At 30.1% G+C, this 13,422-nt stretch overlaps 1 protein-coding gene across 1 annotated transcript in view; it reads right to left on the reverse strand.

The window, feature by feature from the left end:
- Positions 1–798: 798 nt before the first annotated feature.
- LOC107439628 (lutropin-choriogonadotropic hormone receptor) overlaps positions 799–13,422 on the reverse strand; it is a 42,505-nt gene continuing 29,881 nt past the window's right edge. The window contains exons 9-11 of the mRNA XM_021147262.4: positions 10,281–10,662; positions 6,963–7,098; positions 799–4,713 (exon numbers count right to left, since the gene is read on the reverse strand). Of these exons, the coding sequence (XP_021002921.4) occupies positions 4,475–4,713; positions 6,963–7,098; positions 10,281–10,662 (757 nt within the window). The 3' untranslated portion in view covers positions 799–4,474. The remainder of the gene's footprint in view (positions 4,714–6,962; positions 7,099–10,280; positions 10,663–13,422) is intronic.

Genomic DNA, 13,422 nt, shown 5'->3' on the forward strand with positions numbered 1-13,422 from the left:
CTAGGAGTTCCTTTGTGTCCTGGGATGGATTCAAAATTACAATGCTAAGGAATTGAATATTGATTGTCGTAAACTCAGAACTGAATGGGCTGTTCAACGCCAATCATTAAATACAATAAAATACTCCACCAATAGAAATTGTTTAAGTAACAGCAAATAACCAAACGTGATTTTCGGTAGCAGCTGAGCAACACTTCATGCAAGTAAACAACTTGTTTTTGCTTTCTTTTTCTCCCTCTATTTGTGACGAAATTAACGCACGCGCAAAAACGCGAAAGATTTTCATAAGCAAAACAGATAATATCATGGATTAGTATAGTGATAAGTCATATTTTGAAAACTATCCACAAGAACGTTTAGAATTACCCACCCCTTCTATTTTTATGTAGGCAGAAATGTTTCAGTGCAATATGCTGCTGACTTGAGTAAATTTCATAAACTTGAAAAGCACCTCTTTAAAAACATTGAAAAACAATTGAAAGTAAAACTTTTTTCGAAGTTTCTTGTTCGTACCGCTTGAAAAACTTACGTTTTCGAGTATTGTAATGTCATTATTACGGAGCCTCAGCAACAGCGAAAGAATGAAGCATTTTTCTTTCTAGTTTTCTTTTGTGAAACATATTTATAATTTTATGTGTTTTACTCTTCCTTTATTTATCTCAAAATGACTGTTGAACACTAATGTCTGTAGTCATAGCTTCATGCGATGTTTAAAAAATAACGTAAGAAGAGTGAAACTATATTTTGTAATAAAAACAATTATCATAAGATATTTTATGTTTTATTTGATTACTTCCACAAATGACGATAAAAACATGTACAACACATATTTATATACAGTACAATAATAATATTCGAGGACGGTGATAAATCATCAAGTATTTTTAAGAAAGCTCACATTTTGGTGTTAAATTTTTTTAAGTAATATGCAAATTGAGAATAAATTTTATGCAATTAAGGAATAAAGCTTGATTTTGATAAATTAAAAATTTGGCTATTAAATAACACTTTTTAAACCTGAAAAGCCTATCCTATTTTAATTGGAATTTATAAGGATTGATGCTTTTCAAAAAATAGTCTTTTTCAAAAGCTTACTTTATTAATATGTTGACTGTTTTCCAATCAAATCCTTTACACTGTTAACCCTTTTGGATTTTTAGTGTATTTTAAAATAGTGTTAAAAAATATTTTTATGTTCATGAAATTTTCACCTGATAACATCACAACACTTAAACTTTCATGGAGATTATAGTGTTTTTCACTCAAAACACTCTTTTGTTAAATTTGAATACTTGACATATTATCATATTGCACCAAACCCTTGAATTTTTTTCTATAATTTCGTCATTCCAATATCACAGCTCCATAGCTTACTTTTAAATGTGTTTACAATTATGTTTACAATTAAAATTGTTCAAAATATAACTATGGAAATAATTCATTTTTTTCAAACATTCTACGAAGTTACAAACATTTAATAATTTTTGGTTTAATTATTTAATTCTCACGATGACATCTTAATGGTTCGAGGTTATTATTTTAAAGGTGTTAAATTTTTTTTGAATCTTAAAATATCGTGAGGTATTATCAATTACAAAATCAGACCCAAGGAGTGTATTGCCTCTTATTAAACATATTTTTTTTCCTCGTTAGATTTATCCCTCAAAATATAAAGGGAGAAGAAGCCTACAATAGTTTCCGAAGACAGTGGTCAAAAATTATATATTTTTAATATTAATAATTTATTACTAATAAGAAATCATTTGAAGAGCAACAACAAGGTCAATAACAAAAAAATTAATGTTTCATTTAAAATATCACGAAGACTTTCCTCTACAATATACATAGAATTAAAACATTAAGAGCACCTTTGCGTTCCCATGTTTACCTTTTCAAAAAAGGTAAAAATAGCACTTTTTTGACATGGATTACTAAAACCTACATTATTTGAAGCTATATTCGTTAAGTTATATTATTTTTAAAAAGTTCCTCATGTTGTACTTCATGGGCTCTATTTCGTTAGAACAAAGTTTCTTCAAGTATTAATAAACACATAACATAACACATAAATGTTAAATAATGTATGTACATCGCAAAAAGAGCTTCAAAATAATTATTTATTTTATTTTAAATAAATATTATTTACTGAAAATTATTAATTTGTAAGCAAAACTGCAAATAATTTTGTGCATCTCACTGGGTTTTTAAATATGTTGAAAATTTACCTCCGTCATGCACATACCGTTCAAGGAAAAAAAATTATAAAATATAAACAAACTTAAAAAACAATTTACAGAGTTTAAATAAAATATGAATAGAATTCTGAGTAAAATTTTGCTTGAGAGTATGATACAGTTGTCGCCGATACGAATTTTTAAATTTTTAAATAGCAATATCTTTTTATCCACCAAAATATGATTCTCACAATAATAAATCCAAAATTCAGATCTATGTTTCCAGCTTGGAAAACGGCGACGCTGGGCGTAAAATGAAGAAAAGAGTAAATTATCATTACTCGACCTGCCATTGATGCAGCCCTGTTGAACAGATTCGTTATTTTCTTCAATTTTGTCTATCAATACAAAATGCAAAATTCATGCAAAAATATCGCTATGCAAACTAAAATATCTTAATAACGTTTTTTACAATGAGGATCATATTTCAAAGAAAAGTTGAGTTATCATTTAAAATTTTTGGAGTTCTGTCTTTATAATATAACGATTGAAGCTGGATATTCGTTTGAACACTGATGGTTTTAAACTCATACCTCTTACCCTTTGACATAGATGGGATATTATTTTTTATTTTGGTATTTTTTATTATAAAGCAGTCTAATAATTATCAAAAAATCTGTTAGATTATCAGAATTATACGTGTACTAAAACATAAAATCCGAAAAGACCATAACCCTAAATTATTAAACTATATATTATTTTTCTATAACTATTATTTTTCTGTATTCTATTAACTATATATTATTTTTCACTTATTTTGATCAAAATCAGTACAAAATATTGAAAAAAAATTAAAAATCAGTGAAATAAAAAATTTGCGTCAAAGAGTACAATTTTTATTCCTTTCTCTTAAACAACCTACCCCTAAGAGCTCCATAAAGTAATTCCTTAATCTTTATTGTGTTCAACACAAAATGACAGATTTGCCCTTAGTATATATTTTATGGTAACACAAGACATTTAATAAAATGTGTCGTAGTATATATTTTATAAAAATAAAATAACATACATCAGGGTCAAAAATTAATAGGTATGAGAGGTCGAAATAAAAATGCTAGGCTAAATCTGAGTAAGCTTGTAAGGAGGTGGAATGAAAATTTTAAAAACTAGCCTAAATGCATGAAGAGATCCGGGGTATTTATAACAGCCACTTTATGAACAAAGGCAACCAAAAGATTAAATAAATTATGAATTATAGGTTCTAAATCAGAGGTTTCAATATTCATCACTGGCTGTAAAAAGAAGGGCCTCGCGGAGCCAATTTTATTCCATCAAGGTACTCAAGGGTTCCGTGGAACACCATTTGGGAGCCAAAGGGTATATAAATTAACTCTTTCAACAATTCGTGGCATATTAATAGGGTGGAAAAACGATTTTTATTCACTTCGTGGGTTGAACTTTATTTGAAAAATATACAAAAAAAAAATGTTTTTGTCCGTTGAAAGCAATATATAAAATAATTTTCGCTTAAAAAACAATGTTTTTTTTTAAGTAGACTAAAAAGGAGAAAATAACTCTACTTCTAAAACAAAAAATGTGCAGGGAAATTTGTAAACTTTTGATAACTACTAGGCTGAGTTTAAAAAACATAAAAATGTTGAAGAATCAAAAAATCTTGAAGCAATCCTAAAAATGCAGATCACTTCAAAATATGATAGGAAACTTTAGGTGTCAATAGCAGTTTTATTGAAAAATTAGCGTAAAGCTTTCGAAAAAAGGCAAATTCCTTCGATTTCAAAAAGTTTTCTTTTTTCATTTGAAAAACATTTTTTTTTTAACTTTTTAGTTTTGCTATTTTAAAAAAAAACTTTGTATTTATTAGTTTATGTCATTAAAATTTCGATAGACTATGCATTCTTATTGGAAATAAAATCTATTTGACGCTATCAAGAAACGATTAACGTATTTTTATGAGGAATAGAGTTTCCGTAGAAATTTAAACGCTTTAGTCAAAATTCTGAAAGATCTCTCCTTTACAGATCTCCAAAAAAATGAGTTAAGAAAATATAGGTACAAGGAGTTCTTATAATATCTCTTACTTTTCATTGACGTATTTGAAAAGTTTTAAAATATTTGACAGCTTATTAATCGAAGGAGTAATAGGCTGGATAGATCAGAAATGGGTTTTAGTTAACTCATAGAAATTCAATCTAGTAAAATTCGTTAAAATGTCCAAGTCTATTTGCATTAATGTTTTCTGCAAGAAATGCAATAGTCTGATTTCTTGAAATAATGGATGTTTAGACCGCGGTATCCTTAGTGCTGACTTGTCCATCCTCGTCGCAAGATACTTGGCCACCATCTGTTGTGGTATCAGTGGTGTGGTCTCCCGAGTTTAGATGAAGTGTAGAGTGAGATGCTGAGTTTGAATTGGGAAAGTCTAAAACTCTTCTTAAAATAAGTTGTTGATCCGGGTTGTTGACCTTAGTGAAGCTGCTTTTTATTGGGTGTGGAGAGCCTTTGTGAACAGCTGCCATGCCTGTTTTATAAATGAATTTGTTTTAAAACATAAAGTTTTCCAACAAAAAACATGCATTATAAATATAAATACAAACTATTAAATTTGAAGTAGTCCTTAATTCTTAATAATATCTTTCCCGGATAGCTCTCTGGAACAAGTTTGAACCTTTTTTTCCTCTTTCATATAAAACTAAGTGAGTCTGTATAAACAGAGAGTGATTGATTCGTATGTAAAAACCAAAATGTTCCACCTCATACCCTCATTGTAGGAGCTTCTCGTCAAGTTCCAAGGAAATTCTCTGATAAGTATTTCGCGCCGGCCAGGTGACCGAGCGGTCAGCGTGTCTGACTGTGAAGCCAGTGGCTGCGGGTTCGAATCCCGCTAAGGGCATGGATGTTTCTCTCTGTGTGTTGTTCTTTATTGTGTGATGTGTGAATGTTGCCCACCCTATGAAACGGGTATCTGTGGCAGTGTGGCGTGGGTTATGTTGCTCGCCTCCGTGACTTAGGTTCACAGGTGGCAGCTGGGTAACGTTAAATGAGTAACACTTCCGGCATCTTCATAGGTGAAGAACGTAGAAGTTCACTGCATGCCATTAAAAAAAGTATTTCGCTTTCTAATGCATGTAGAGTCTTGAAATTCTCGGATGGTGAATACAGTCTGCTGCAAAGATGTCGTTAAGATAAGCAAAATGGTTGCTAAGTTGGCGAACGACCTACTCCCAAGCACCTTTTCTTTGCTAGCAAGTTGTTATGTGGTACTTTTGAACTATGTGAAATAGCCAAGATAATGCTAATTTTTAGGGAAATGATGCGTGGTTAAACAAAAAATGACAGTAGATTCATTATCTTTACCGAAAATATATAAGAAAAACAAGCACATACTTTCATCGAAAGGACATTTTTTCACGTTGAAATTAACGATTGCGCTGTTTATCTTACCTTTAAGTTAATAGTGGCTTAACTAAACACAATGTGTTGAAAGACATTTAAACCTGTTTATTATTAAGACGAACACAAGCGGCGACATTTATAGCTTAATCATAACATTTCAGATTCTCAAAAACAGACAGTCTCAAACCCAGAGTAAGTTTCTATCCCGAGAGAGTACCCATTGTAAGTTGTTCGGGAAGTCTCTTCACCACATGTTGCGAAATACATTTACTTAATGTCACACAATGAAGAAGAGAAAGTGAATTTGTACAAAGGTGTTCTTTTTAAACTGTTTCGGATAAAACAGGAGTACGTGAAGCTTTAAACCAAAACTTTTGATGCAAATATTGGAACGGTGATTGTCATACTGTAGAAACCTTCGAGACTAAATCGTAATTGAGTTTCAATGGAAGAAAAACCACTTTTACCTCGATGCTTCAATGAGTCTCGAACCTTCCGATAAATTTAGATCAGTTTAGATTATGATATGCACAAGATCTCATCTGCAAGTCTTATCTTTATCAAGTTTCTGCATTTGATAAGTCGCAATGATAAATTCTTTTTTTGCTACTCGGAAAAACGGCAATTGCTTATAAGAAGGATAATTTATCTCAAAAATCATCTATAGAGAATTCTGTAGATATGTTAAATTTATAAATGTCGTGTAGCAATTAATTCTGAGGGTATTTAAAAATTAACGTAAACTTAATAAAAACAAATAGACTGGGTGAGTGGTTACCTGGTTGCATTATGAAAACACTAACCATTAATTTTGTACATATATAATTCATAGAAGCAAGTGATATACAGAATTAATTACAAATTTGAGCCACGGCAGCTCAGGGAATAGAGCTCTCGCCTCTCTATGAGGTGACCCAGGTTCGAATCCGTGCGTTGACTGGTCGATGCGAAATCTGCTCCTGGCTTGCTCTAACAGCATTAATTGCATAAAATACCTCAGTGGTAATGATGGGTTATAAAATCCTTGTTGTTGGGCTAAACGTGGGAGGTTTTCCTCTTCATGTAACCCACATGATGGCAGTTCAATCAAAAAGTCCTCCCTGAAGGTTAGTTTGTCGTAATGTTTGATCTAGGAGTTCCCTTGTCATTTGTATTAGGAATAAAATTATAAGGCTACGGATTTGAATACTGATTGTCGTAAACTCAGAATCAGACCAGCGGTTATAAAATAAAATTAATTACGAATAAGTTTAAATCTGCTCATATTTTCATATGCATCTCTTTTATCAATAATCAACTTGTAAAAGTGCAAACAGGAACATCTTAGAAAAATGATATCTGTTTCTGATTTCAGTATCAGTTAAAATAACCTACCTTCCTTAGGAAAATTCTCAGGAAAGAAAGTGGATGATTTGTGCTCATGTGCATAGAACTCCTCAGCATTTGGTAAGCTATTCACCATTCCCCTCAAACGACGTTTTGAGCTACTGCTACTATGGGTTCCTGCTGCCTGTAATGATACGTATTCATTGAATATCGTACAATAATATTGTACGGTAATAAATTTTGTAAATTGAATAAGTACAGCACATTAAAAGCCTAAAAATCTCGAGCGTTTTTTGAATCAAAAAGTTGATCGGAAATTAATTTCGTTTTTTTTCTTAATGAAAACGGAAAGCAATTTTCTTATCGTCAATAAATATTTTATTGAATCGTATATTGCCCATTATGGACCAAAACTTTTTGCTATCTTTCTGGCAGAGTAGAATGATTCCACGCGCATAAAATGTTTGTTCTTGTTGGCAAAAAACTGAGCCAGGTGAGTTTTGTCCTATTTATATGAAGTTAAGGTTTAACCGTCTAAATTTTGAAGAGACCGTAACATTATTGTAGACTACCCATTATTCTATTACAATGATGATTTTTAAAAATGGATCATTTGTTTTTTTTACGATTGAAAAGGAAATAACAGATGTCTATACAAAGAAGCAAATTTCTGCAAGAACATGAGGAATTCATATCTCAAGTTTTGAAATTAAATAGGCTTTTTAAATAATCATTAACGGTTAAATTATATAAATTTATTCTTTCAGTGATCTCACAAGTTGTTATTCGCTGGTTTGCATTATTTAATGCCTTTATTGTGTCTTCATCGATTAAATTGGCGCGGAGCATCTCCGTGCATCGTAATTGAAATTTTGTGAACCAGTTTTGGCACTGAGATATTTTAAATGCATCTTCTCCATACACATCGGATAATTATTTTCTTTCTTGAAAAGCATTATTACCTTCTCAATAGTAAAAAAGTAAAATATGCTGAAAATTCCGTTTTTCACTTTTCATATTTGAAAGCGCAACCATCAAAAGCTACTGCGCAGAATCAATCGAACTTTTTCACAAGTAAACCCTGCTATATCAGCTGTTAAAATATATAATGATTGTGTGGCTTAAGCGTGAAGTATGCTGTGATAAAATATAATTAAGCCCTCTGTTGGCAAAAAACGAAATTACTTTCCGAATAACTCAATATTATAAATACACAAGTGGACGACCTTTGTGCTAAAATAATGTTACACCTCATTCTGTTATGTTACACCTCATTAACAATATTATATTTCGCTACACCAATTAGATTACAAAGTAAAACATAGTTTAATTTTTTCGCTTCATATTTGACTTAATGGATCATGAAAATTTAATACCTCTTTCCACTATAATCATTTATTCTTTTTTTTTCTACAATCAGGCGATTAAATACAAATAAGTTATTTTGTTCCGAGAGGTATTATGGTAATCACAGTGGACTTGTACTCCAGGGTAATTGGTTTATTTATGTGAAAGACTGAAACGACATATCTTCTCATTTGTGCCATAATATTTGCCTGGGGTAAACTAAGAACATGCTATCCAATTTCTGCCTATAAAAGTTGTGATTGAGATCTGATTGCTAAAGATTTGTCGAGAAGTTGAACAACCGATTCGACGTTTGAGTCAGAGAAGATAGTCAGAGGAAAGTTCGAACCAGGAAAATATGATATGATAATAAAACAATCTGTGTTTTATCCAGACCCAGTAGATTTATATATTTTGCTTTTATGTGTCCTCATATATAACGCTTTTGCATAATAAATATATCCAAATGTATACCAAAAAATGCATTAACATTTTTAATACCATAAAATAAGAATGTTTATGAGCAAAGCATAATAATTAGTCAAAATTGTTTCTCGGCAATAAAATTGAAACTTTTTTGTGTGGATATTTTGCTGCACAGAAGAGAGTCAGTTTAGAGTTTTCGTGCTCTGAAGAGTGGATTATTGTAGTTCTGATTATATATTCCAAGACTATATCTCATTTTGTTTAGCTTATAAAATTTGAAAAACAAAATAAATGTTAATTTTTTTTGTTTAAAACTGTTTATTGCAAGCAGTGTCGTAATGTGATGCTCTTGAAACATTAAGACTTAAAACTAAATAAATATTTGGGTTGTGCCATGCCAACTGCAAATTGTTCTCCAAAAATCATCAATAAATAAGGAAAAAAATTAAACATGGAAAAAATTATCATTTCAACATTTTTTACCATTTTATCTAATAATTGCAAAATTTTATGAACTTAATAATATTACTCAACTTATTAATATTTCTTACCTGTGCTCGTAGTTTTATTATTTACCACAAAAAAAAGAAGAAAAAAAGACTTTATAAATAGTTGATTTTTTTCCTTTACTGTAAAAAGTGCACGAGAAAAAATTTCTGATTTTTTTAAATTTATGACTTCTAATAATGTAAATTCATGTGAATTTGGTTTCTTTTTATCGTCTATTTACTACACTTAAAGCTCGTTAACGCTATAAAATACCAGCTCCTAACACTGTTAACAAATGCTTTACTAAAAAGCGTTATACATGACATAGTCTTATATGACATAGACATAGCCTTACCAAAGTCACAATGAGTTTCAGAATTTTCTCTTATTCTCTATATAATCTGATAATTATAGAGTTTAAAGGTTAAAACGTTAAGTGAAATTTTTGAAATTTTCTGAGCACCTCAACTCTAAAAATTAGAACAAATATAATTGTCACTATTTACAAGAATTTCATCAGAATTAATGAAGTTTATTTCATTCCCGTTACAAGCTAAATTTTGTGGAGCTTAGTATTTAACATGTTAAGAGACAATTTGAAAAAGCTTTGAACCTCTTAACGCTAAAACAAAAGGCAGATAACACTGGGATTATTTAACAAAAATTTCATCTTAATTATCAAAGTTGTGGAATTTAGTGGTTAACATGTTAAGTGACATTTTGAAAGTACTCTGATGATGTTATGACTAGCTGACAGCACATGTTAGATTAAAGTACCCTAAAAACTTTTAAAACAAGACGAGATTTCAGTGAGAAAAATTATTAATCGTCGTCTTTTTTATGTTTTTAAAGATTCTAAAGATTTAAAAAAAAATTCTCTGAAGATCTATTTAACAAATTCTGCCTCTAATAAATGTGGCTAAGCAACAGTGAATTTCTGGTGAAGGCCTACAAAATTGTAAAATTACTTGGAGACAGCATGTTTCGGATTGTTAAGTTACCTCTCTGTATTTTACTTTTATATTAAGTATCAGGCGACAGTAACTACACCGTGGCAACCAGCAACCGATTTTTGTACTAAAGAGAATTATAAATTAAACTTACTTGTTGGCGGAAATTTTTGTCAGAAGCCATTGAAGTTCTATAGAGAGCTTTAACAGACGATATTCTTCTTTGGTGTTGGTGTGTATTGGTAGAAAGTGTTCTTCCATGCACGCACGAGTTTTTTCGACAAATCCTCCACCGAGAGAACAATGCCAAGGCGTCTCGGCGATATTGTTTGGTCAGAATTGCGTACAGAAATGGATTGGAACAAGAGTTCAGTGGATAAAAGAAAACTAAAAGTATTTTTGATTTTGTTACATTAATCAGAGGCCAGCCAGCTACTGCAGTTAAACCAAAGAATGCTATTGGAGCCCAGCAAGCGAAGTCTGTGAATACCAGCATAGCCATACGTTTGGCGACTGAGAGATCAGAGCGTACAGTCCTACAAAATTAACAACATAAGGTTAAATAGAGAATACTTAGATCATGGTAAAAAGAGAGGCATGTTTAGAGGTGATTAAATCATTAGAGAGTTATTTTACCAACAAAAATAGAAATTAAAAAAAACAAAACAAAATACATTCGCTAATTTTTGTTTTAATAATTAGAATTTAGTGAAATGACAAAGAAAAAAAGACACTGTGCGTCATAAAAGTGTGATAGGGGCATAATTTTGAAATGTTGTACAGTTCCACAAGCATCTCAAATTTTCTTAATTGTAAGAAATGTGCCTCAAATCTTTATTTTTCATTCATTAGCGTATTTATATCTGTAGTTTGGCTGATAAATTATCTAGTTAAAAAATTGTAAGACTACCACAATTCTTTTTGGTGAAATAGCTTAGGACACATATATAGTTCAGAGTATTTGAATTAAAAAATAAGACGAATGTGCTGATTTATTTATAAATAAATAGCAGTCAATGAAAATCGAAATGAACAGAAACTTTTTTGTCACCAATGAATTTGCACTGAAATTTCATATTTGAAATTTTTCAAGTTTTTTATATTTAAAGTTTCATTTTATTTTAAAGACAGACAGTGTTTAGTTAATACTTTTTCGTTAATATAGAAATTTTCAATTAAACCTAAAATGTCATTGCAATATAATAAGAGAGGAAAAGAAAATTTTATTTTAAAGTCTATCCTGTTTTCTAAATTTTATTTGTTGGGTCGCATGTACGTGCAATTGATCAACAGATAGAAGTTTTGAATTTTAACGAAAGCTTAAAATAATTTTTAAAAATTACAACGGAAATCGAAAAATGTACTCAGATTATTGCATTTTAACATATTACATCGGAATTTTACATCTTTAATATTACATCGGAATTTTACATCTTTAATATTACATCGGAATTTTACATCTTTAATATTACATCGGAATATTCTTATTCTTGGAATATGCGTAAAAGCTTTGTTGTTTAAATAAAAAATATTCAGTAAATTCTAAAATGCTTGTTCTGCTTTGTTTGCCCAACAAATTAAACTTAAATGACAATTTTTCTTTTAATAAAACTTAAAAAACAAAACGACTCTATTTTTCCTATGGAATAACTCGATATTATATCCTCAGTTTAAAGAAGAATATTTCCGATATATTTTGTTAGCATGATTAAAAAACGTTTTTTTTTTTTAAATAACTCAATTATGTGTGGAATTTTTAAGCAAGAAGAAGAAGCAATTTGATGAAGTCCTAGAATAATCACGATTACAAAAATTATAATTTAAAAAAAAAATCTATAAATATAAAAAAAAACTTTCAAATTTAAAGATTAGATTGAACAAAATTAAACAAAGCGGTCTAGGTATTTTCTGCCGATACTAGATGAATTATTCAGTATGAATAAATTCCCGTGTTTTGAAAGAGCTGAAAAATTTCTTTCTAATCAGTTGCATTTTGGAATAAGAGCAGCTGTTTTCAAAATCATATGCTTATTAAGATTGTGATAACAGACATAAGAAGCTTTAGCAATCAGTCTGGAATTTCCGTAATCAGTAAAATATTATCGATTTTCCTATATTCCGTTGCAAGTTAAGAAAAGACCATTGCAGTACAAGAAAGTAATCAACTGCTACTGCTTATAGTTTCGTTTTATATCCTTATCAAATCTGTGGAGTAAATAACATCCCCGCAGTGGCCGGGGGGGGGGGTCACATGTGGTTCGAGGGCACAAAATCCCGAAATAATACCTATGATAGGGGTGCACAATTTGTGAGCCGCCAGCTTCTGTTATGAGGCCCACAGCAGCACCTCAATATAATAAAAAAAAATTATTATTGGAAATTTTGAATTGCGCATTTTTTAATGAGACAAATCTATGCAAATAGTAATGATGTAGTTTCTAATTAATGTAGTTTATTAATAGTAAATTAATATAGTTAATATAATAGTAATAACTATTATATTAATAAATTAATATAATAGTAAATTAATATTAATAGTAATTAATAGTAAATTGTAGTAAATTAATGTAGTTTTTTTTATGGTTATCGCATCGAATTTTAAAAATCCCAATATTTTTATTTTGACAAAATTATGATACGTGAATTTCGAATTTTAGTTCTTCATTTGACTTTTAAAGTTCTTTATTTGTGTCCAGTTTATCGACTTTTTGATCGTGTTTCAAGAGGTAATTATCGGATTTTCAGGCGTTTTTTAAAATCCCGATCTTTTTAATACGTACATTATAACCGCTCTCGAGTTTCGAATTGTGTAAATAGTGATAACTTTTGACGTGCTTTATTTGTGTAAATATTATCGTACTACTTTCTAAGTACCCTATTTCTCAGAGTACTATTTGTATCGTTTCTTAAGCACGTATATCTAAGTTTGACATATAACTTGCTCGTTGTTCTAAGTATCGTATCGTTTCTCTGAGAATTTTTTGCTATTGTTTTTTCAGCACTTATTGCTGCACATTTCCACACGATTTTTTAAATCCCGATTATTTTAATATGAAATATCTCCTTTATTTGTGCGGCAAATAAAGGGTACACAAATCTAAGAGGAATCGTAAATCTAAGAGTCTTTTTTTCAATCGTTTTTTCAACTCTTATAACTCGGCTTTTCATTGGAATTTCGAAACTTTGATATTTTTAATTTGGCATTATAATGGCTTGTTATTTTCTAATCAGGCAGTTTAATCATCTTTTTTGACTTGCCTTATTTGTGCCAATTTCATCGTCAATCCAAGATATAT

The sequence above is a fragment of the Parasteatoda tepidariorum genome, chromosome 1, assembly GCF_982258835.1.
Source record: "Parasteatoda tepidariorum strain Cologne lab strain chromosome 1, Ptep-v5.0, whole genome shotgun sequence".
Classification (NCBI taxonomy): domain Eukaryota; kingdom Metazoa; phylum Arthropoda; class Arachnida; order Araneae; family Theridiidae; genus Parasteatoda; species Parasteatoda tepidariorum.